This window comes from Lissotriton vulgaris, unplaced genomic scaffold (genome assembly GCF_964263255.1).
Source record: "Lissotriton vulgaris unplaced genomic scaffold, aLisVul1.2 SCAFFOLD_1182, whole genome shotgun sequence".
Lineage (NCBI taxonomy): Eukaryota > Metazoa > Chordata > Amphibia > Caudata > Salamandridae > Lissotriton > Lissotriton vulgaris.
The window spans coordinates 574,370-601,367 of NW_028246755.1; the positions used below are offsets into that span (position 1 = coordinate 574,370).

General features: G+C 38.7%; 1 protein-coding gene across 1 annotated transcript in view; it reads left to right on the forward strand.

Moving 5' to 3' along the window:
* Window positions 1-21,474, forward strand: part of LOC147665754 (T-kininogen 1-like) — a 131,237-nt gene extending 109,763 nt beyond the window's left edge. Inside the window, exons 10-11 of the mRNA XM_086949544.1 lie at window positions 4,413-4,514; window positions 20,884-21,474. Of these exons, the coding sequence (XP_086805670.1) occupies window positions 4,413-4,514; window positions 20,884-21,372 (591 nt within the window). The 3' untranslated portion in view covers window positions 21,373-21,474. The remainder of the gene's footprint in view (window positions 1-4,412; window positions 4,515-20,883) is intronic.
* The last annotated feature ends 5,524 nt before the right edge of the window (window positions 21,475-26,998 follow it).

The window sequence follows — 26,998 nt, forward strand, 5'->3', positions numbered from 1 at the left end:
TGACAGTAACAAATGTGTAAGAATTCCACATGTGTGACTATATTCACAGTTACACTAGGCTATAACAATGGCAGAGGAGTGCTTCAAAAATCAACTTAATTGAGCATAACTTGACATTATAATCATCCTTGCTTCACAGAGCAACTTCGGCAGAGGATTTGGCCTAACGGCTAGGCGGTCAGCCTCGAATCTGGAGAACTGGGTTTGAGTCTCAGCAATGACACTGAACATCCTGTGATTCTGGGCAAATTACATAATCCCCCCAGGCCTAACAAAAATAAAATGAATGTGCCCTCATGTAATGCAACTGGTGCTATGTAAAGTGCTCTGATACACGATTCCGGTCAAGTTCGTGCTCTATAAAACTCTGAAAAAAAATGTTTTTTAAAACCTTAGAGCTCTGCCTAACATGTGACTGGCCCTGCCTCCAATACATCTGCTTAATGGTGGCATTTGCTGTGGCTAAAGTATAGTTACCATGAAGCTGCAAATTTTACTAGGATGATTGGGAGCAAAACAGCACAGGATCTATTATCTGTGGTTTTTAGATATTCTTCAATAATATTGCTTGTTCAGTATTCTTGTTTGTAATGTTAAATAAAATAGATTTTCTAAGAGACAAGGACAGCCTGGGTATGATGAATCCACATTTTAAAGCAGTTTATAATTGCAGTGTTTTTCATATTTTTCATATATTTTATTAGTTAAATAAAAAGCAACTATTGTGTTTGTGGATGTGAACATCAAAGCAAGTCTCACTGCAAAGAGAAAATATACTAGGCAAATTTGTTCACACAGGTGGTAATGCACAAAGAAGCATTTGGGAAAAGTTACTTAAACATTGACAGCCCAATTCACAAACTATTTGCAATTGTAACTTTAGTCTATCCCTGCTAATATCTTTTTCTATGAATGCAAAACCATTCTTGCCTTTGACATATAGTGGCTTTATACTCATAAAACCATTTACATATGCACATAGTTTTCCGTTAGTAAATCTTCTACAGATGGAGAGTTGGCATTCTAGGGAGGGAATGACATTACATTCTGGAAGCAACATCATTCTGGATATTTGCTATTTTTTCTGCACCCAGAAACACCTCGGAAAAGCCAAGATATTTAGGGCCTTAAACTCGAGTTTAGGAGTCCGATGGACCACCAAACCTGTGGTGGAGGTGTGGTGGTGGTCATGGAACGCCGCTCAAATGGTTCAACCGTCGCATTACAAGTGTGGCAATTGGACCGTGAGAGGGCCCCCGCAACACGATTACCGAAAGTGAACTACAGTCCTGAGCCTGCAATATCTTTGACGGTGCCACTGTGGCACTGACAACTATATTAAGAGTTTCCTCACAGTGACCTTAACAATGGCAGTGAGCCCAATATGCTTAAGGTGGTGGTGAGAAAACAAAAGGCCTTTGTGCCTAAAAGGGCTGGGGATGCATACAGGGGGCACATGGTCTACCCTCTGTGTGCCTGCATGCCCTTTCTGCACTGCATGGACTTTACAGTCCATGCCATACAGGAGAGACTTTTGACGTTCCCATTGCAGTGGCACCGCTGTGGCAATGCCAAAGGATTGCACGCCAGACAATGTGAAAACTCGTAATCTGGTGGGCAGCTGGTGGTTGTCTTTGGTGATTCGGGTGGTGGCATGCACCCCTGCTCCAACACCGCCAAAGTCGTAATCAGCCCCTTAGTCTTCTCAATAGTCCTATCAAGGGCATTAGAAAATCCCTTTCCAAAGAGAATTGAATGGAAACCCCAAATTAAAATTGTCAGGAATGTAGAGAAAGTGATATTGTGCACATGGAATAATGCACTACTTGTAGAGAAAACATAGTGCAAATGCTCTCTTGCAGTGGCAATTTTGTGGTGGCAAAAAGAATCCCCTACAGTTGTTAATATACCTTGTGCATCCAAGTGCCTTCAGGATGTCATGTTTTTCGAAAAAACTCATCAGCCAATGCGTTTTTCTCCCATGAGCAAGCACTTCTTCAGGGCAATTCTTTTATGTGCCAAATATATAAGAATATTTACCAACAGTGGTCACTAAAATTGTATATAAAGAAAAGTTAAAACAGGGAGAAAAACGTATTTACCAAAGAAATAAATCTCTTGTAGAATTAATTGTATAGCTGAATGTTGGATTTATCAGCAGCCTTTGACATGGTCAATCACACCACCCTTATCAACCGTGTATCAGCCATCAGCATCAGACACAGGGCCACAGCCCTCCTGTCCTCCTTACTATCCAATCAGACTCAGCTAGTAAGTCCCAGCAATTTCAACTCCCCACCATTTGTGCTCTCGTGTGGTGTAACACAAGGATCATCACTAAGTCTGACCTTATTTAACTTAAATGTGTTGGACCTGGCGAGGGTTATCAAATCCTACGGGATGGGTCTAACATCGTACGCTGATGATACACAATTGGTGCTAGCAGCACACATTAATGGAGGGGCAGTTGCGCAAGCTTTCAAGAAGGAATATTGGCCACCAGTGCTTGGATGGCTAACAATTTCCTCAAATTAAAATCAGACAAGACGGAGGTGATGATCTTTGGTAATGTCTCCCCTGGCGGGTCCCCCACATGGTGGCCAGCCAAGCTGGGATCACCTTTGTCCCCCGACACAAAGGTCAGAAACCTGGGTGTTATGTTTGACCACATGCTGTCTTTCACACACCATGCCAACGCAGTTGTATTCTCATCCTTCTACGTCCTCAGGATGATAAAAAAACTTCTATTGTTTCTCCCAATCAGTGCTGGTAGAACGCTTATCAGCACATTGGTAATGGTGAAAGTTGGCTACTGTAACGGTCTCCTAATCAATGCCCTGGAAAAGGTCCTGAGTAAGCTACAACAGGTGCAGAACGCAGCCGCCAGGACTCTGTCAGGCACCCCCAAGTTTAAGCCGATATCCAAGGTGGTGCGACAGCTCCACTGGCTGCCCATAAGGAGCAGAACCAAATTCAAGGCGTTATGCATTGCACACAAGGCAACCCATAACACAGGACCTGAGTTTCTGAAGAAAGCTCTCAGCTCATACACGCCCAGTAGACCCTTGCGCTCATCAGCAGCCAACCTTTTGACTGTCCCTCACACCAAGAAAGCCTCATGGTGCGATAGAAGATTCACAGTCGCCACTGCCAGACTGTGGGACACACTTCCCCTTCATGTTAAGACTTTTCCTACCCTGCTAGCCTTCAAGAAACAAGTAAAAACCTGGCTCTTCAACCAATAAGTCACCCGCTCCATGGCCTTTCCTTTCCTTTTAGACCGCAGCGCTGAGACACCCAAGGGTATTTGCACGCTGTACAAGTTGCTTAAATAAATAAATATAAAGTCATACTCAGAGTTACAGCTAACTCTATCCGTTCATCTCATGTGGTGATTTTTTTCTCATAAATACATAGATTTCCTATTATTGGAGCTTTTGCACCAACCGCTCTGTCACACTATGGGATTTTGTTCAGGATACCGATTATGATTAGATTTTTCCTCTCACTGTGGTTCATACATACTACTATGTAATAGTGCAAATAATATCATCTATTGTTTTAAAAATGAATTCCACAAGATGATGGTCACATGTCTGTTAGTTTTAGATGCTTGATGCAAGGAACATTTATATTATTAATTTCATATGTGTTTATAAAAGTGGTGCATCACATGAAGAGTCCATATTTGCTTACTGGTGATAAAATATACTGTTTTTAAATTGAGGAAATTCACAGCTAACTCCTGTATTATTTATGTGCCTGATGATTTCACAACTACAGCATTCCTATTCTGATTCAGTTTTCATTTACATACAATAGTGAGTCGTTTTCTCTATTTTGTAATTATATACAAAGTAAATTATAGTTTAGTCATGTTTCAGTAATGTCAAATACAAATTCAGCTCAGAATTTTCCAATTCAAACTTAATGAATGTGTAAATAGTTTTATTTATCATCAGCTGCTCATCAACTAATTCAGCAGCGATTTGGCATGGTAAACCTGTGGATTAACTCAATAATTCAACAACTAAATTACTTTTCGAACAACTGGTTAATAGAGATTTCTGTTTTACATAAAACACAAAGCTATTTATGATCAAATAATTAGTGATATTAATTGGGATTTCTTTTTGTCGTTCTTCCAATTTATAAATCTAAGATAGTCTGTTGATCTTGGGATCCATAAATCAATTTTCTGAACATTCTTTGCCTGTGAGGCACCGAATAAAGACAAATCTTAATTTAGGGTTGAAAACATTTTCAGGTTAGACTGGATTTGTTCACAACAAAGGTGTTGAGGTGTTAGGTGTCTAAGTGGTATAAATTTGTATATAGATATCATGTATGTAAAATGTGTCCATTTTGAATTCAGACAATAATGTGGCATTTTATATGGCTCACTATTGCAGGTGGTGTATGGCTCAATATATGAAATTGAATATTCAGTCAAAGAAACCAATTGCTCCAAACATGAAATTGCAGATGTTCATCCAGGTTGTGAAAAGAATGAAGTAAGTGGCTTCTAAATAGGTGCATGTATCTTAGTATGGATTTTTGAGAAGGCGTGTATTAACTGTATAGCAACGTAGTGTTCTTTAAAGATCACACCATAATGCTATTCAACATGTAATAAAAGGAATTTCCCCTTGGTTGGCTTAACCAGTTCCGACAATAACATGTCTATGGTTAGCTTCCTGCTTACCTTGAATACTTTTGTGGATATTTCACTGCGGAGCCAGCACTGACTCACAATAGGGACAGATATTTGCTCCACAGTGAATGCCCCTTGCTACTTTTTATTTATGGGGGGGTGCCAAGCATATAAAACACAGAACACAGGGTTGCCCTTTACTGTGTGTTGATTTACACTGTGATATTTAACAACTTAATTGATGTTGTAACATATATATATATTACCTACTGGCGGTAGCCAGTAGGTAGTTATAGTAAGGACCTAGTTTCCATAGGAAATCCGCAACATTCTATTGGGAATAACTTTGGCGCCGGTTGATGAATCTCCGCGAATTTCTCAAAGAAGATGGCTAGCTATGCTCAGCTCCTTCCCTGAAAATCTCGGGAAGATTCGTCAAGCGGGGGCCGAGAAAAAAGGGGGGTCCCAAAACGTGTTTTCCCCATGTTAATTTCCATAGGACGTTTAGACACGGCTACAGCCCGAACCACTGAACGGAATTACACCAAATTTGGGAAAATGGTAGGGTCTGGTACGCAGATCACGCTTTTGTTTAAATGGTGTAAATCCTTCCAGTAGTTGCTGAGAAAATTAAAGTTAAAATCAATTATATATCTATAAGCGCGCATGGGTGCGCGCACCGTGCGCGCAGCGTGCGCGCACCTTGCACGAGCTTCATGCTGATTGGCTGCCACTGTCTGTCAACACTCTAAAACAGAAATTGTTGGCAGCCATCTTGTGCCTCGGTAGACTGAGGCACAGGAAAGCAGAAAAACCAAGGTGTAGAACTCATAAAGGGGGCAGGGTAGAAGCACCCTGACCCCCTAGGCCTGCTCAGGGGGTCCCAAAGGGACCTCCAAGGCAAAAAAATCGCGGGGTGCGTGCATAGTGAGCGCACCCCATGATTGTCTAAAAAAAAAAAAATGTTTTTGCCTTAGGGGTCACTTACCTCCCTTTTATCATCCTCAAATCCCCTTCCCTCACCATCTTTCCATTTCTTTTACCTTCATTCCCCTTACCCTACTCTATGTATCTCTCTTTGTCCCTTTCTCTCCTTACATATGTCCATCCTCACTCCCCTTCTGTCACTCCTCCTCCTTTACTTTCTTTTCCATACTGCTCTTCCCACATGTTTTATTTCCCTTAACTCACTACCCTACCTTTAGACACCTTGGGGCAGATTTACAAGCCCCTTACACCTGTTTTGCGCTGCCGTTGCGTCACTTTTGTGACACAGCGGCGGTGCAAAAGATGTGCCATGGTGTGGGCTATTTACAACGTGACGCATCTGGTTCCGTCATGGCCCCGCCCGTTCTTCAGATCATCAGCGCAGGCGCGAATCTCTGTGTCCCTTAATCTCCTTTCTTATGTCCATCCTCACTCCCCTTCTGTCACTCCTCGTCCTTTACTTTCTTTTCCATACTGCTCTTCCCACAATTTTTAATTTCCCTTAACTCACTACCCTACCTTTAGACACCTTGGGGCAGATTTACAAGCCCCTTACACCTGTTTTGCGCCGCCGTTGCGTCACTTTTGTGACGCAGCGGCGGTGCAAAAGATGCGCCATGGTGTGGGCTATTTACAACTTGACGCATCTGGTTCCGTCATGGTCCCGCCCGTTCTTCAGAACATCAGCGCAGGCGCGAAATCAGCGCCGCGGAGGCGTGCCGGGCGGGCCATTACGGAACCACTCCGTCACCAGCGCAGCCCACCCGAGGGCTATGACGGAGCCGTTCCATCATAATCGTGGGAGGGGTTAAAGGATTGTTGTACATCAAACAGCCGACGTCCATCGTATATCAAGAGAGATGAAACCATGCACACATTTGACCACAATTGTACAACACACGGTATAGTTAGGAATTAGCATTTACAAAACCTTCGAAATTTACTGAAAAAACCATAGGTTTTAAACCCGTTATAGTTAGGAAGTAGCATTAAAAAACCTATGAAATTCACTGAAAAAACCATAGGTTTTACACACGTTATAGTTAGGAAGTAGCATTTACAAAACCTATGAAATTCACTAAAAAAAACAGAGGTTTGACACATGTTATAGTTAGCTGGATATTTTACTCATATAAAACCAATGAAATTCCCCCGTTATAGTTACTTCAGCTAACTATAACTCGCGCGCCCGCAATGCACTGCTGATGACTTCACATATTACATCACTCATGACATGGTCAGTGACATCACTCATGACATCACGGATGACATCTCAAATGACATCACTGATGACATCATCCTTGTGGAAGAGTGGCAGACCTTCACTCACCCTAATATAACCTTTATTACACACACTCAAAAATAGAAAATAACATTTTCAATACAATAGCCATACCAATGCCACTTAGAACACACCTATTTAGTAATTTGAAGATCTATATACACAACCACTTATTCATCAACAGACATATACAGTCAATCATATATTTTATACAGTCACTCATACATGTATTCAGTCACCATATGTTCTTATACACTGATACATCCTGATCATCCTGTTACACACCGACACTCAACCATAGAGTTACTCACACATAACTTATATGTACTAGTTTAAAACATATGTACTTACTCAGAAATACACTATTAAAACAGTTATTCATTCACTTAGACAGTCATATATACACTCATACAGAAAAAAAACAAATAATAACCTATATACCTACTCACCACACACACTCACTCACCCATACAGTCCAGCATATATGCTGCCTACAACACATACAAACAGTAAGTCACTCATTCATGCATCTATGCACTACGTAGGATCTCCCAACGAAGCATATTGACACTTAGACACTCAGACACTCCAACTAATAATCAAACAAACAATAACCTATATAGACATTATGTATCACTCATATAGCTACTCACCAACACAGGCTGCCACTTACACAGAAACTGAGAGACTGATACAGATATGTATATATTTAAACATTACTCACTAATGATATACTTAATCAGTCAGTTATACAATCTATTTTTCACCTAAAAAGCAGCCATTTATACACTTATATACTCAATTCTTCTTCCATCAACCTTCAGATAAACATATATAAAACATATTTAATTTTCAGAACTAACCTATTCACTGGATGATGTCATCAGTGATGTCATGAGTGATGTCACTGACCATGTCATGAGTGATGTTATATGTGAAGTCATCAGCAGTGCATTGCGGGCGCGCGAGTTATAGTTAGCTGAAGTAACTATAACGGGGGAATTTCATTGGTTTTATATGAGTAAAATATCCAGCTAACTATAACATGTGTCAAACCTCTGGTGTTTTCAGTGAATATATATATATATATATATATATATATATATATATATATATATATATATATATATGTTATCTGAAAGGGATAGACATTCTTTAAAGGTTTGGAAATGGGAATATCGGCCTAGTAATAGGATGTGCTGTATAAGTGCAATCTCTGTCATATTTGTTTGAACAAGAAATAGCAAATTAGATTTACTTCACTGGCGAGTCACTGTAATTTCGTTTTTTTTATTGATTTAATATTATTGGTGTCTTTGTTGTTCTGTTTCCCAAATTTTCAATAAAAAAAAATACAAAAAAAGATTTACTTCACTGGACATCTATTCACTGACTGTGTGTTACATCGCACAGTGATGAAAGGGAATTTGGAATACACTAGTCACAGGAAGAGATTTATATTGGCATATGTTACGATGATATCCTAAAGAGTTCTTTTTTTAACTTTTGAGTGGATTAAATATTTGTTTTCACTGCTAGATGAACAAGCAACCTGATGGGTTTACAGGGGCATTGGATCCTCTGATATGCTGTAGTGCCTGCAACATCCTGTTCATTGCTGAAGAACCAGTCAACTAAACTATTCTGGGTCTGGAATGAGCATGTTTCACACTAGACAGAATCCCTTTTTCCTACCCTACTGGGGTTGTAAAGGTCATTGTGACCATTTGACCACTAGTAGTCCTGTGAAAGCCTTGTGAATCTGCCTTGGTTCATTATAACTAGTCTAATAAAGTCAGCTAATATCAGTTAGGAAAACAATTCTTTCACTGAAGCACCACTGACTGGTACTTTTAAAACTAATGTTGACTTGTTTCAGTCATTTATTGAGGGAACAAAGAAACAAAGCAGCACAGATGCAAAAATGAAAAAACTACTCCTTGGCTTGGAGAAGCTTTCATTGCCCTTAGAAACCTTATCAACCAATATCCATCTGCCATGCAAATCATAGATATGAATGACCTACATTGCTAACAGAAATGCTACTCCGAGAGTAATGTTCACAGTGAAAGGAAGAGTGGTGTTAAAAATAACATTCACTGACAAAAGAAGAGAATGCACCATCTCATTTCATGTCACACACTCCTTGAGTAATAGCCCACTTCTCCAGACTTGATGGCAAACATTAGATTAAGGCTGATAGAGCTACTTAAATAAATACGTCTACCTGCCCAGTGTGCTAACTGCAGGGAGCCAGATATCAAATTGCTGAATATACCACCAGAGGGTGTTTAGTTTCAAAGGGTTGTTTGTGCAGTGGTTGGAAAAACATAGACAGAAAAATGCATCATGCACACATTTCACTTGGAACATAAGACATGGTAGCACTACAGTCGCAAAGCCTGAAACGTTTTTTGAAGGGTATGCTTTCATAATATTTAACAGAAAAACTAAATAACAACCACCAATCGAATCCTAGAAATAATTTACTCTAATCGTGTTCTATTAAAATATATCTACTTCACAGTTTGGTGTGTGCATATACACTTAAACAGAAGTTGCATATTGCACATTCATATGTGGTATTCAGACAAAATATCGAGTCAGTAATATCAACTGACACATTTATTGTGTTGGAAATATCGTAACATGAAAATATAGTGAGCAAGAATATTGTCAACAAGAATATCAATTTTAAGGTAAGTACTATCAATTTTTAAAATATAGAAGTCATTAATATCGTTTGTAATAATATAGTTTTTTTAAATATCATTTTTTAATTGGTGTTATGTATTTTTGTATATATTTTAAATGTATCTTATGTAATGTTTTGGTACAGGTATGTTTTTTTAATATATGGTTTACATTTTTAGTAGTTATTAAATTACATTTGATTAAATATTGTGTTTTTTAGTTCCATAGCTTGTTGTGGAGTTATAGGGGAGTAGAGTGGGTAGTAATTTAATTATAATGAGTTAATGATTATTTGTATTTAGTAGTGTTTATTTAATTGATATTTAATAGTGTTAACTGTGCTTTAAATTATTTTTTGGTAAATCTTTATTAATTAATTGATAATTAATTATGTTAATTGTTTAATTACATGTTATTTGGTGTGGGATTGGGGTTTATAGGAGGAAAGGTTGGGGTGTAAATGAATTTTAATTAATTTATAATTTGTTGTGAACTACTGTTAGTTATTTAATTAAACATTTATTTTAATTGTGTAATTATTGGTTTTAAAGTTTCATTTTAGGTGCTGGTACTGGGGATTATAGGGGTAAAGGGTGGGAAGTTAGTTAATTTTAATAAACTATAATTTGGTTTTTACTTAATAATATTTGTTTAATTGGTGATTACTTATGTTAATTATGCAAATAATGTTCTCTTTTTAGATTTTACATGTGGGTTGTGGGTTGTGTAGGGTTGAATAATGTATTAATTAATATGAATTATTAATTAAATCATTAATTGTGTTTTGTGGGGGTATATTGTGGAAAGTACATTAATTATAACGAATTAATAATTAATAGTCAATGAATGAAAATTAGTTTGTTGATGAATATTTCTTTTAACAATGTAAATAATTGTTTAGGTGAAGGTTGTGAGTTTTGTGGTATTATAGGGTGGAAAATAACCAAACTAAATTATGTCATAATTAATGTTTCTGTTAATAAATAATTTCAAAATAAAAATCTTTATTTGTGTGAAAATTATTTTTGTATTTTATTTAAAATAATATTTGTAGGTATTTGTGATATGTATTTAACATTATAATAAGTTTTTATCTTTAATAATACATATATTTTTATTTTATTTGTCAACATATTTATATATTCTTTTATTTACTTTATTTTAAGAATACGTTTATTTTTCTGAAGATATTTTTTGTTTGTTTTGAATGTTGAACTGACTGGAGTGGAAATAGGAAATATAACCCTTCCTCTATCCAACACATTCCCTACTGTTGCATTTATTGGAGTGGGAATAGTAAATGTTACTTCTCCATATTAGAACACTTTCCCTACTGTTGTACTGACTGGAGAGGGAATAGTAAATTTTACTCCTTCACTATCCAACAATTTCCTTACTGTTGCACCTATTGGATTGGGAATAGTGAATGTTAAACCTCCGCTTTCCAACACTTTCCGTACTGTTGCACACACTTGAGTGGGAATAGTAATTGTTACCCCTCCGCAATCCAACACTTCTCCTACTGTTAGAATGACTGGTGCAAAATATAAAATTGTACCCCTCCACAATCCAACACCTTTCCTATTGTTACACTCAGCGGAGTGTGAATAGAAAATTGTACATCTCCGTAGCACTTTCTCTACTTTTGCTGTTTTTGGAGTGGGACTATTACATTTTATTTCTTAGCAATCTAAACATTTTGCTAGTCTTGTATAAATTGTAGTGGGAATAGTAAATTGTAGTATGTTTCAATCTAATATTTTAGCTAATTTTGTATTTATTGTAGGGAGAGTAGTACATTTTACTTTTATTTAATGTAACAATGTTATTACTGTTGTGTGAAGTATTTGAGTAGTACATTTTATATATTATTACTATAAGAAATTGTTTATTTTTGTTGTAGTGGGAAATGTATATGTATTAATTATAGATTTTAATAACTTATTTTATTTTGTTTTAATTGATATAATTATGTTTTTGTTGCTTTAGAAGAATAATATTTATAATATTTTACGTTTTTTTAAAACAATTTCTATTAAATTGTAAAAAAATATTTACTTTTAAATATTTTATGTTTATACATACATATATATTTTACATTATATTAGTTAAACAATTTTGAAATATAACAATTTTCAAATATTAGTTTAATTATATTTTTAAATCGATATATGTTAATATATATGTATATATGTATGTGTGTCGAAGTTTTTGAAAGTAAATTCATATGTTATATTTGTTAAAATATAGTTACAATATTTTATTTTTATTAAAATAATCTTAGCATTTAGTATATTTTATTTTCAATAATTGAATCTGTATGTATTCAAAAATGTATATTTAATACAACTATATTTTTGTTAACATTTCTTTCGATATTTTTGCACTTACCTTTTTAAGTATTTTTTTGGCAATATTTTTGCCTCGATAATTTTGTAGGTCCATGTTTTCCTAGTCGATATTTTGTCAGTGAACCTCATAAGTATCCTAGCATGCCCATGAGCATGTGCATATATATGCATGCACATTTTCAACACACATGTTCCAAGATAATGTTTACGGACAACTTGGAGATTAATGTTTTCATACAAGTTCTGAAAACTGTAATGGAACCAAAGTACATTATAACACTATAAGTAACAGCTGTGGTTCAGCATTGTGGCTAAGTGCCAGGCAATAAGGTTACAATCTATCTTTTATTTGTTTCTTACATCGCTGTCTGGTTGCTACACAGGGGCGACTTTAGCACACGTGGTGCCTCCCAATTATCTCCTTCTCCACAGATCCTCTCACTACTATCCTCATCAGTGTCCCTCATCTCTCCAGAACCCCCCTCTCATGTGAATTTCATTTGTTGTGTAGCGCTACTCATACCAGCATAGTGTGGTATATGTCTTCTATGTCTAGTGTAGTTTCTTGTATTAATCTTTGGAATTGTAGTTCTCTTACATCATATAGATTCTTGTGTATGTAATATGGAATGTAATTGTTTGTGAGTCTTGGTTCTAGTTCAGAGAAGCGGTTGGAGCTGATCTAAATAGATGCCTTTACTCTAGCACCAGTGGGTCTTTTACTACTTATCAAATAAATAAGTATTTAACCTAATTTGTCTTCTCCACTCTTTACTATGGCAACGAGGTTTATTTAACTATATATACAGACCCACTGTGTTGCTGAACCTCTTCAACATCGATTTTAAAGAAATTATCAGCACGGACTTACTGCATGGTTATCCCGGCTATCAAGGTCCTTTTGTTGAGGAGTTGGGCATCTTTGCTGAAATCTAATGTACTGTCGTAATTTATTACATTAAAGGATTTAAGCGGACTTCTCCGCTATTGAATTAAGGATTTAAGCGGACTTCTCCGCTATTGAATTGTTTAGCCGTTGGACACTGCTCGTGCTCACTTCATGCGCTGAAGCTGGATGTTCTCGCCTCAGGAGCTGAGTCTCTGTGGATCTCTGTGACGTTTTGCGCTTGAGACGCAATTGAAACGCACAAGCTCTGGTGGAACGCACGCAACGCACGCAAGGTCGCTGCCATTTTGAATAAGGATCTTCGTGATTTTGCGAGGAAAACGCTGGCAGAATTCGATTTTAAAGCGAAAACCAAGTGCGTTTTTCAGCGAACACAGTGATTCGCTCACTTTAAACTAATTTGCTATTATACCTTAAGTTCAGTGATTTTCACACTTGTTATTTAAAGTGCAAGTTGATTCACTATTCATTGCTATGTTGCATTAAATTCAGTGATTTGCACACTTCTTGTTTCAAGTGCAAGTCGATTCATCATTTATTCTTTGGCAGTACAATCTTATCTACTGTGATTTGCACACATATAAATGCACACATAAATTGTGCGAGTCAATTAAATTTCTCATTTTAGTTTCTGTGATATTTTCATCATATTGCTATTAATTCTAACATTTTATTTCAGATATTATTTTAAAAAAATATTGTTTATTGTTTAATATGGCTTCTTCTCAAATTTGCAATCAACCTTCCATATTCCTGGAAATTCCTGGAAAACCAAAATTGCGTTGGAAGAAATGGCTAGAGACTTTTGAAAACTATATCATTGCAATTGATGCAACAAAGTTCTCTGCAGAAAGAAAAAAAACTATTGTTTTCAGTTTTCTAGGAACTGCTGCTATTGAAATCTTTAAAAATCTTGAGCCCATTGCAGCACCAAGGGGAGAAGGAGATGTATGGAATGTGTTTAAAGAAGCTGTAGCGAGACTGGAAAGCAGTTTGAAGATGAACCAAATGTCATGATTGAGAGACATGCTTTTCACAAGAGGAAACAAATGAGTGATGAGTCAGTTGAAGACTACATAGCGGCTTTCAGAGTATTGGCTGCTAATTGTGAATTTGGGGCTTATGTTGATCTCTCTATCAGAGATCAATTTGTATTAAATTATTCTTCTAAAAAAGTGCAAGAACAACTTTTGGCTTGCCGCAATCCTACTTTGGCGGGAAGTAGTAGATTTGGCAAAAGGTATTGAAAGGTCGATAGAGTCTTCAAAAATTATTGAAGCAGAAACTGTTAAAGGTGCAAATGTATCTTCTATTTGTTCAGTTCAAGCTCGTGGAAAAAATAATTTCAAAACAGGCAGGGAGTCTGGTTTAAGTTGTTTTAGATGTGGTTCTAAATCACATTTAGCGAATTCTTCTAATTGTCCTGCACTCAAAAAGAAATGTAGTAAGTGTGGGAAAATTGGTCATTTTACATCACTTTGTAAGACTCTTAAAAGAAATTTTAATACTAATACCACAGTTAGTTGCGTATCTAATTTTGAAGGTGATATGGAAAAGCTAATAATTACTATTTATGATGATGCATTTAATGACTATATTAGCAGTGTCACTCTTCCCTTTAAAGCTCCTTTAGGGACTGTTCATGTCGGAAAAGTTGGGTTTGAGGCCATGGCGGATTCGGGTTCGCCAGTAACCATTTTATCTGATGTGTTTTTCAACAAAAATTGGAATGGTGTAAAACTTAAAGTTTCTGACATAAATCCTAAAGCCTTTGGCAATTTTAAAATTAAAATGTTGGGTTTCTTTGAAGATCATTTGAAATTTGAAACTCGCCAAATTTTTACTAAAATATATGTGGCGATTGATGGAAAAAATATTGTGGGTTGGTTTGACTTGGGTAAACTTGGTGTAAATTTATGTCCAGGTTCTGATCATCCAATCCAGTTAAGAGATGTGCCCATTAATAACATTGTTTTAGAAAAGCCTTTATCTTCCATTCTTCATAAGCATGAGAAAGTTTTTGAAGATGTTGTGGGAGAAGTAAAGGGATTTTCAAACAAGATTAAGCTTAATAAAGGAGCTTTGCCTGTTCAACATAAGGTTCTGTGGTACCTTTGGGAGTGAGAGATAAGCTTAAATTACACCTAGATGATTTATGCTCACAAGGTATTATAGAACCTACTGACAGTTCTGAGTGGGTTTCGGCGATTGTTATCGCTCTTAAAAAAAATCAAGATATTAGACTATGTGTGGACCTTCGTTCACTTAATAAAAATATTGTAATTGAAACCTACCCCTTGCCTAGAATACAAGAAATGTTGGCGGCTGTCAATGGTGCAAGATTTTTTTCGATCATTGATCTTAAATCTGCCTATCATCAGGTAACTCTTGTGGAAGATTCAAAGGATCTGACAGCCTTCATTACTCCGTTTGGTCTGTACAGGTTTTTGAGGATGCCTTTTGGCCTGGCATCAGCTGCCAGTGTGTTTCAGAAGTTGATTGATAATTTACTCCATGGTCTCAAGGGGTTACAGTCCTTTCAGGACGATATCCTGATTTTCGCTAAGACTATTAGTGAGCATAATTCAATTTTGGAGAAAGATTTAAACACTCTAAACAACAAGGGTATGACTGTTAGCAAAGAAAAATGTACATTTTTGGTCAATGAAATTAACTATTTGGGTCACAAAATCACTCCTGAAGGCATATTTCCAAAAGATGACATCATTAACAACCTGGTGAATAGTAGTAAACCAAAAGACAAGGATACTTTGTGCTCATTTCTCGGTTTAAGTGAGTATTATGCTAAGTTTGTAAAGGGATATGCTTTGGTTGTTGAACCACTTAGACAATTGTTAAAGAAAGGGTCAAAGTTTGTTTGGACAGATGTTCATGATTCTGCTTTTGAAAAGGTTATTAACCTTATAGCTAAGGCACCTGGACTTAACACTTTTGATCCGGAAGGGGAATCATTTGTAACTGTTGATGCGAGTACAATTGGTTTGGGTGCGGTGTTCACACAGATTGTTGAAGGTAGAGAAAGAGTCATTTCCTTTATCTCTAGAGGTATTAGGGGTGCAGAAGTTCACTATAGTACCATCGAAAAGGAGGCCTTAGCCTATGTGTGGGCTGTGGAAAAGTTTACAAATTTTCTGTGGGGAAGACCTTTTACTTTAGTGACTGATCACAAACCACTTGTTTATATGATGGATGGTGTGAGAAGTGGCAATGCTTCTTCAAGATTGGTTAGGCTAATTGCGAGACTACAGGAGTTCAATTTTGTAATTCAGCACATTCCTGGAGGGAAAAATGTCACTGCAGACTGTTTGTCTAGATTACCTCCAATAAATGATTCAAGTGATGAGATTATGGATCAACATGAATGCGTGGTAGCTTCTATTGATGCTGTAGAATCTTGCAGTTTTGGCATTGATGAGAAAGAATGGAATTACCATTTAATGAAAGACAGTGTTTTGGAGAGGGTTAAGTTTTATGTTCTTAATGGATGGCCTTCTGTGAAGAATTTAGAATTACCATTGAGGAGTTTTGCACAAGTTGCTGAGGAATTGTCTATTGAGAATGACATTTTATTAAGACAAGATTTATTTATTCCACCAGCTGGTCTTAGAGATAGGATCATTCATTTGGCACATTCTGGACATTCTGGTGTGTCTGGAACGAAGAAGAAATTGTTGAAGAGCCATTATTGGTGGCCTGGTTTGGATGCTTCTGTTGAGAGGTTCATTGATAACTGTTCAGTATGCATTAATTCTGATAAGCACTGGAGAGTCGCTACTGAACCACTGTCTTTAAGTGATGGTCCTACAGGTCCTTGGCAAAGACTTTCAATTGATTTTTCAGGACCTTTTGAGTGTCTTGGTAGGGAGAAGAGATTTTTAATTGCCTTGGTTGGTGATTTTTCTAAATGGCTATATTATTCTTTTATGGAACATCCCACTACTGATGAAGATTTGTATTTCTTGGATAACATTTTTAGGATTGAAGGGGCTCCGGTCTCCATTATGTCAGATGATGGTGTTCAGTTCTTTTCAAGTAAAATGCAAGCATTTTTTAATAAGTTTGGCGTATCTACAGTAAGGGCTCCTCTTTATAGTCCTCATTCTAATGGTCAGGTGGAGACGGCAAACAGATTTTTCAAAGAGGGTATTCAAGCTGCTTTGGAAAGCAAACTTGATGTTTTGAGTTTTTAAAGGAGAAGATATGGAGTTATCATTTGACTCCTAACTCTTGTACAGGAGTTTCTCCTTACTTTTTCAGGAGAGGCAGGAAACCAAGCATAACAAGATTCCCCCATGGTCTAGTCTTAGTCTCTTTTATGGCATTGCTCTCAAAATTTAGCAATCAACCTTCCGTTTGGTACAGGAAACGACAATGTTTTTTCTTTCATTAGATATCTTTTATTTCTTTTTTGGGTGAGTTTATCAAAATTATTTAAAACAATTTTTTTCTCATTTTAAGTCCTTTTTTTTATAGTGAACATCAATTCATTAGCATTGGTTTAAATCCAAGCAGTTTTAAAAGTGCAGAAGTAAATGACATGATTTATACAAAATATAATATTTGCTTTCCAAATTAAGTGAAAACAACAACAATTACCCTATTGCACACACTACATACACACCACACATACCATACCACAATCTTACTCGCTCTAAAACAATTTCCAGGTTTGAGGTAACACAGATCGTATATGTTAGTATCATGCCAGGTCTACGCGCGTTTCGGTGGATTCGGACCACCTTCCTCAGGACCAGCTTAGAAATAGTTTTACTCTTCCCTCATCACGAGTGTGCAGGGTATCTTTATTTAAGTGACAGCAGATCAATGTATGGTCTTTTTCAGATATTATTGGTGGCAATCCTTGTTAGGAATATATCCATGACACCACTAATCTTTCATGGGTAAGCCTGTATGGAACTGCTTCATTTCATTTATTTGTTTGATGAATTCTTCTTATCGTTGTTCACAATTATTCTGTCATGTACGTTGTTAGGGGGCCTGTTCTTTTCTCAGTGCTGGAGAGGCGCAGGTTGAGGTGCCTTTATTTTTATAGTTCTTTTATTATTTGTCCTTAGTAAGGCTTTGTAGCAGGGCTAGCCTGAGTTTTCTTCCATCCGATCAGACTCTTTCCTAAGCGTCACTCTCAGAGTTATTGATGTGTCTGTTTTCGGTGTAACATCCCGCGTCTACGTTCCTCCTGATTGCTCTCCCCTTTCCCCTTTCCCGAAGCCAAAGAGTCTGATCGGATGGAAGAAAACTATATGTCTTCTATGTCTATTGTAGTTTCTTGTATTATTCTTTGGAATTGTAGTTCTCTTACATCATATAGATTCTTGTGTATGTAATTTGGAATGTAATTGTTTGTGAGTCTTGGTTCTAGTTCAGAGAAGCGGTTGGAGCTGATCTGAATAGATGCCTTTACTCTAGCACCAGTGGGTCTTTTACTACTTATCAAATAAATAAGTATTTGACCTAATTTGTCTCCTCCGCTCTTTACACATAGCCTGTCAGAGCACTTTCCATCACACTCACATTTTACAGAGGCAATGAGTCAAACAGTAAGAGGATAGTAAATTTTATATAAGACAATAAGGATTAGAAGGTGTAGGAGCCACATGTCACAGTGACTAGTAGACAGTAAATTTTAAGTGTTTGGTCTGTAGAAGCACAATCAATCTCAGAATTTAAAACGTACCACAGTTGTTGCGGTTGGCTTTACTCATAGGAATGTATCTTTACTCAAACTAACCATTTTTAGAAACATTGGGATAATGAAAGATTGAGGAAAAACATAACTTTCTAACCTATACCATGCAGTTTGCATGCAGCTCTTTGGAAACACTTTGTAGGCCACTGTGCTATATTACGATTGCAGATTAGGAACTGCAAGTAACAAAATTACCTCTATGTCAAAAGGAAAAGTCACTGAGCTATCCGGATAAAATACATTTCTGTGGTCTGCATGGTACACATTCTTACCAGCAGACATATGTGTGTGTGTGTGTGTGTGTGTGTATACTTGTAAAGCGCACTATCACCTGAAAGGTATCTTGGCACTGTATACCGCTGTGGAACCCTTCCTGGCTTTCCCTGTGAGATACTCCCTACTGGGCACCTCCAAGGTGAGGCCAGGCATCCTAGCACTTTCGGGGCCGTTGTGGAGATTAAGCAAGCTATTGCCCAGAGTTGCAGAGTGGGACCCATGATTAGAGTAGGCACCTAGGTGAGAATTATCGAGTCCCTGGACATTGAGCCCAAGACCCTGCCGCGTCGGGAATTGAACCCTGGTTCCGGGCCAGACCTCTGCCTCAGGGTCTGCCGCTCTAATCAGTGAGCCACACTTCTCCACTTCTTCCATCTCAATGACCCTTGTAGACAAAAAATAGGACGAGCCCAATTGTTTCCTGCTGCTACGTGGTACTGCTGCACTGTTAATATATCCAAAAGTTATGTACTGCATCTAATTCTAAATGAAGCATTTCCAATCTGTCAATAGCATTTGGAAGTAATGCCTTCATACTCTGCTAAAGTAGTAGATAATGAGAATGACAAGGCATCTGTCTTCGTGCTCTCTTCCTTTTGCCCTGTAGTTTGAGCTGATTTTCAAACTCACCTCCTAAAAAAGCCACAACACAGTCAGGAATCCGTTCTACTACTCGGATGTGGGGCGGATGCGAAGCCTCACATGTGCATTGCTCATAACAAAGTGCGTACCCCTTTTTGAAAAAGCAACCAGCCCTACTAAAATCACTACAGCCTGCACACTACACTGTATGAATAGAAACCTAGTTAAATGCACTATATTTACTATATTTGTATTTTTCAAAAAAGCATAAGTATTTTTGATGTAGTGTTCTTTTGTGCACAAGTTTTTTTTGGTGAAAAATAACACCTGATACTATTATAGTGGATTTACATACATCTTTAGATCATAACTCTAGTAAGAATATCGATGCCATGCAGACTGTGTATCATTTAGTGATCTTTCCAGAAATCTTCTGCATTCAACAAACAGACCCTGCTAGCTGTGGCTGCTCCTCGAAACAATGCGCCTCATGCATTGTAAAGGAACACTTCCCAACAGGGTGTATAAAACAGCCAATAGCCGATTGCATAATGGGGAGAAAAAATACTCCTCTTGGCTGCTCAAAGATGTGAAGGTAACCAATAGATGAAGAGTGATGATTGACCAAAAGCATCAGTTAGTATATTTTTGCTGTCTTGATGCTGATGCAAAAAGAACAAATGAACAATTGATGGGAAGAATGCTGAACAATGTCAATATATTCACCCGAGTACAGAGATCTGTGCCCAAATCTATCATTTATTTTGCTCGCTACGCCATTCCGGTTTAGATCCAGCCAAATGCAAATCAGTTTTGAATCTGTCCCCCATGGGATCAGTCCTGTCCGAACTGCCAGGCCAGGTCCTCTCTGGATTGGAAACAAGCATCCTAGGACCAGTTTCGGGGTAACACCCACATCTGCCAGGCTAGCTTGACTCCAGGGGCATGGAGAGCACAGGAGCCCACGTCTGGTCATACCTGTCCCACTCGGGGTGACAAATGCTGATGGCAAAAGGTCTTGGCTATCACCAGAACTAAAAAGATCCATGTTAAGATAAAGCACACGTGTGTGCTTACACACATTATAACAATGTGATTTGATTGCCTTGCACACCTTCCCAGTGCTCCCAGTAGTATCACAGGATGAGCTTACATTGTATATGTAACACAGGAACGCCTTTAGGAAAGATATCTTCTTCTACATGGCAAGTCATGCTAAATTCTTTATGTTATATATAATTTGTGTGGGCAGCATAATTTAGCCTTGTATTTGTTATGTTTGTGTGTTGATCTCCTTTTTCACTGAACAGTAAAAGCAAAAAACAATATTTAACAGACTGTGGAAATGTGTGTTCATGGTCATATTTAAAAGCATCATGTTTTATGAGTAACTACATTTTTTGTTGTTTCTTTTTATAACAGCAAACTGGTCGTGGTCATCACCGCCATTGTCATGGTCGCCGCCATTGTCATGGTCATAGACATGGCCGTGGAAAGGGACACAGACATCATCATCATCATCCTCATCCCAATGGAAAACATGATCAGAAGGAACAAAATGCTCAAAAAAGTTCATCAGAAGAACAGGCTGGACTAAAACCAACCGCTCCACACGCCAGACGACCTGTCGGCTCAGTACAGAGATTAGATATGGTCAACGAGGGAGATGTTTTTGTAATTCCAATTATTTCTGTCCCATCACATCCAAAGGGTCCTTCCATGCCAGAACCTGTTGGCCCAGGTGCCAGTGGTCCAGTCAAGCATCCAGAACCTCTGCCTTTTCCCAGAGTCCCCTCAGATTCACCTAGATGCCCAGGAGAGCCCAAGATCGAGATGCTACTTGTTGAATCATTATTGCCAGGAGAAAAAATTGAAAAAAAACCCTTCTCAATACTCGATAGAGCAGATTAAACTCGCTTCTAAGCAGCAAAGATGCAATTCCGGTGTGATGTCTACTGTGGTGATGCTGACTTGCTCAATAAGTATAAAGTGATAGAAATTAGAAACTCTTCACTGGCGTCTGTGACTTTGTGTTGTTATTTCTTTTCCATTTTCTTTCAGTTCTTTATCCCTGTATTTGTGTAGAGGAACATTGTCTACACACCGCAAATAAATGAGACTGAGGAGCCAACTTAGCATTTGCACAAGAACTAAAATAAAACCAAGCACAATTAATGATATTGTAAGTAAAGGTAAAGGGGGCCCTGTTCAAGCTCCATTGGCCTACATACCTAAAGGGATTGGCTTAAAGTGCATTACATGTGGAGCAAGGATATGGTGAGCCAGGTTTACTGACTCAATTACTTTTTTCGAGGAGTTGTATATAGCGCGAACTCGACCCGAAGGTATCGGAGCGCTTTACATGAGCACCAGTTGCGTTACACAAGGACACATTCATTTTTGTTAGGCAGGGGGAGATTCAGTAAGTGATTTGCCCAGAATCACAGGATGTTGAGGGTCATTGCCCAGGCTCGAACCGGGTTCACTAGATTTGAGGTCAACAGCTCTAGCCATTAGACCACATCCTCTCCCTAAATTAAGCATCCATTGTAAGAATTTTACTTTTTGGTCACTGGGTCGAACACTAGAACAGTCACTCCGCCTTTCATCATCCTGAGATCAATAAAGCGAGTGCCATTGGGCTGGATAACAGAAACATCTATAATTGATCAATTTTACCCGAGGCCCTCGTGGTGTAGCTGTACTTTAAATGTTATAAGCCTGGGATAAACTTCCAGGGTGTGTATAATGCCTTTGTGTTTTTTTCTGGTGTTTATATTTCATAGACTCGTCTTCCTAACTGCATAATAAAATTAAAATAAATATTTAATAGAGCTCAAGAGGACAGTGGGTTTCTAGTGGCATACATGACCCAGGGCATATGTAGAAAGCATAATTGCGCTCGCAAATGCTGAAATTCGCAGAATTTCAGCATTTGCGATCGCAATTAGGGCAGTGTGCTATGTAGCACACAAAAACCCACATGCAAAATAAGGAATTGCAAAATTTGCGATTCCTTATTTTGCAATTGCATTTAAGGAATCGCAAATTGCGATTCCTTAATTGCAATTCAGGAAGCAACCAAGTTGTGCGAATTTTGGCTTAAGGATTCGCAAAATACCACCAACTTCAGGTTGGTGGTATTTTGTGACTTCTTTGAAAAATTCACTTTTTGGCATTTTTCAAAGTGCCATGTGGGTCACATACATGCCCTTAGGCATGTATGTGACCCACATGCAGGTGGGGAGTAACCTCCCCACTGTCCAGACCCTCCCCTGGGAGGGTCCCCTGAATCTTGTCAAACCTCTTCCTTGGGTGCTTAAGGGCTTACTTGGCTGTAGGACCTTAGATTCGACGTGGACAAGATTCTGAACAAGAAACCACAGAACTTCGACTGTCTGTGGGCCACATGTGCACACATGTCAATTTCAGGGGGGGGGTGCAAAAGGGTGTCCTATTGACACCCTAACAACACTGAAATTGCATTCTCAATTTGCGATTCTCCAATTGAGAATCGCAAATTGAGAATGTCTTCCCACTCATTCCTATGGGCCTTCTAGCCCCTAGGAATGAATGAGAAGGTATTCCTTATTTGCGAATCGCAATTTGTGATTCGCAAATAAGGAATAAGTGAGATTTTCAAAAAAATGTGCTAATCCTACCTACATTTCGTTTTGCAAATCTCTAATTGTGATTCCCTAAAAATCGCAATTTGAGAATCGCAAAATGAAAATTACCTACATATGCCCCTCAGTCACGTGAATAGTCCATGGCACTCTAGGATGCATTTGACAACTTTGTTTGGACTGGATTCAGATGGATTCCGCACTGGAAATGCATTGCTCTTTGTATTTGAATGAATTTATATGGCAACACGCCGCTGTCAGGTCAGGCTACATAACTCCAGGGGTGAAGCCTTATCTGCCCCTCAAAAGATGGGTCAAAGCAATGAGGACATTTGTGTCGGGAGCTTGGACCTCAAATAAATGTGCAAAGAGAGGGTGCCTTGGAATCAGAAAACCCACAAGTGTGAATGAGTAGCACACCAGTATGAGAATATTTTTTTTTTTGTGTGGGATGTGATTAAAGAGAGGCAGAGGTTGGCACAATAGGGCAAAATTATTGCAACAGTCTGGCAGGATCAGGCTCCACAGCGTGGGTCTAGTTTCACAAGTATTGGGTTTAGTGTGCTTTTCAGCAATGGCCTTCACCATAGTGTAAGTTGGAGAAGGGAGCTGTAAAAATGCACATTGTATAGACTGGTGAGTGGTAGGCACTGCGAAACAGGTGGTGAAACATTGGCATCCTTGTTATCCAGGTCAGGGCACTGTGGGTGAAAGGAAACCATGCAGTCGATGACAAGTTGTGAACAGCTTCCTTGCCAGCAAGTCCCCACAGAGGCAAACCACACATCTATAATCTCAAGATTTACTCTAAGGAAGTTTCTGCTAACTATCAATACATTAAATAAGACTTAAATTAAATTTTTTTTTTTTAAAACGAAAATCAATGGATATTACACTTTAAATGGGAGTACCTATTACACAGGATGAGATTGTTATATTCGAGCAGGGAATCGACCTAGCCACGTTTAGGAGAAAATTGGGGCCTGTGGAAGATTTAATCTTCAATTTACTGCTTTTTATGTTGTAAAAACCATTCCAGCTTGACAAGGCTTCGGACAGAGAGCAGACAAGCTTGCATAGTCCAGGATAATCATGGCGGGATCTTGAGTTAGAAAGAGAAGTGAAAGTCAGCAAACTCTAGTTGGAGAGGCGGTCAAAGCTGGTTGGAGTCTTTTCACATTCAGTTCTCGTTCTACAAATTTCCCAGAGCTCAAACAGATCCAGCGCTCAATGCAGAGGGGTGACCACAGACAGGGCATTATCAGCTTCTGATTGCAGGAGCTTGTGCTGGAGTGTTTGTGAGATACAAAACGACAAACAGGCACATGCATAACGCTAGGAATTTGCCAGTTCTTAATTTTGATTATTAAGGAATGGCAATTAAGGACTCGCAAAAGCCTATGTATGTAGGAATCTCTATAAAAAGAGATTCCTACACATTCCTTATTTACGAGTCGCAAACTGCGATTCGCAAATAAGGAATGGCTTCCCATTCATTCCTATGGACCTACAGGCCCATAGGAATGAATGGGAAATTGCATGCACAATTTGCGAGTACCAATTGGTACTCGCAAATTGCGCATGCAATTTCAAGGGTGCAAGGGTGTCAAAAGGACACCCTGTTGCACCCCTGGAATTGATCTGTGCACAAATGTTGCGCACACACATGTTCAACTTCATGGTGATTTGCAACCTTTAGGAGCAAAATCGCTACTTCAAAGTGGTTCTTGCATTGCATTTCAGGAATCTCAAAATGCGATTCCTTAAATGCAATCGGATTTTGAGAACTCGCAATTAATTGCAAATTCTCAAATTGCGAGGGCCTTGACCCTTGCTGCATCGCAAAAGCTAATTTTGCGATTGCAAACGGACAATTTTTGTGAATCACACCGTTTGCGATCATAAAAAGCTTTGATGCATTGCCTGAAAGCTCTGTAAGCCAGGCACGCAGTGCTTAACTTGTAAAAAGTAATTAGTGTCAGGACCCTCGTCAGGAGGCCACTGCAGCTTTCACTACCTACTGCCCCAGCCAGTGCTACTGGTGACAGTAAACAACACCTACTAACATCACACTCCTACAAGTGCACCACTTCAGTCTATCCCAGGCCCCCACAGCTAGAAAAAATGGCTTGGGTGGCAAGTTTGTTGCAAAGCCATCCTGTGCCCTGGGCACCCACATTTTGTGCTGACTGGTACTGGAGATAAGTGACTCTGACTGTCCCTATGTCCTGCCTAACCAGGCACAGGGCCAGTGCAATGCTGAAAACACACTTAAAAAACAGTGAAAACACCTACACACACTCAGGTACACTATGAGTTACGGTACCCCTATGATTGGCATGACCTTCCCTAAAAGGCGTTAGTACAAAATAGGGAAGGGGGATTAAAACTATCTTTATGTCCCTAGTGTATAATAGGGGTTGGCAGTTGAAAGGCGAGCAGCCTTTTTGCACTGGCATGTGTGCACTGATGAGAGTCTGAGGTCAGTTTAAAAGCGGCCCTGTGTTGCCGGACTGCTTTTAAAATGTAAATTGTGCCCAAACTCAACTTTGGTGATTAGGGCACTTACAGATGGATAAACTACATTATTTTGTCATATTAGGTCTCCCCTAGGTGTCTCAGGGGTGGGGTGTCAGGTACTTATAAGGAGTACCCTTATAAAAGAGGTATTATATGCCTTGGGGACAGAGCAATTACACATTTCTTTCCCCCCATTCTAGTAAAGTGCTTCCCAAATCGACGTTTGTGCTAGGAGCACTGTGGAATAAGGATCTACACTATTTTGTTTTTATATATTCAGCACCCCTGAAGTCTCCCCCATGTGTTCTAGTGGTGGGGGGGGGGCTGTAGAGATAGGCAGGCTCCTTATAAAATGTTTTATAATCCTTGGTAATGGGGAAATTGCTCTGTTTATTTCCCCCATTGTAGATCTCCAGCCACATAGGTTAACATGACAATACGTAAATTAATTATTAACTCCTCTAGGGAATACAGAGAACATTTAATTGAAGGACTTAGTAGAATGGCATTGATAAATTCAAAAATATGCAATTGTTAAATTTATCCCAAAAATGTTCAGACAAGAAGTGATAAGACTTTCTTGTCTGTAAGGCAAAAATCAGCCTTCCAGTGATCTGCCCTGATAGGTCAGAGTTAAGTGGATTAGCCAGACTGTTTTAATAAATCCCACCCAGGGTGAGGGGCCATCTGGGAGGAGAGGGTTCTGCTCCACAAGAATGCCAGAGCAAGGGGGAGCAGCTGTAAACTATTAGCTTCAAAGTAAGCAGGGGACAAGCAGAAGAAGCCTGGCCCACCTACACCCCTACCCTCTGAACCCAGCCTTATGGCAGGCTTAAGAAAGGATTGTGCAGATGCCAGGGGGTAGGAGGCTATGGATATAAGCCATCCTGGAGGTTGGTTTAGCTAGTTCTTGCCTCTCTGCTGAGACTTCCCTCATAGTGAATTTGGGAGGAATAGTTCTTTGTGCAAGACCATAGTGCCACACTTTAGGGGAAATGGTCATACTCTGGGGTGTTGCCCTGCACTTCAGTGGACAGGAGTGCCCTCTTGCTTAACCCCAGAGAACACTAAATAAGTATCTGAGAGGGGCAGAGACTCTTAAACCTGCTGCTTGAAACAAAGGGAAGAAGAAGGCTCCATGCTGGAAGTTTGATTTGCATCAACCAGGCACCTGCACTCTGAATGACTGCGCCTGCTGCACAATCTGGAACTACAGCCCTGTGGACTTAACTTGCTTTCAAAGAAGAATAATGAGGGGACTGCCTTCAAGCTACAGGCTAACACAGCTCACCTGGATCATCACTCCCAAGAATCTCCAACCTGGAGTACGTCCAGTGGATTTGTAAGGGTTTTGTCCAAGTGGATTGTGGGACCTGAAGTCCCAAACTTTC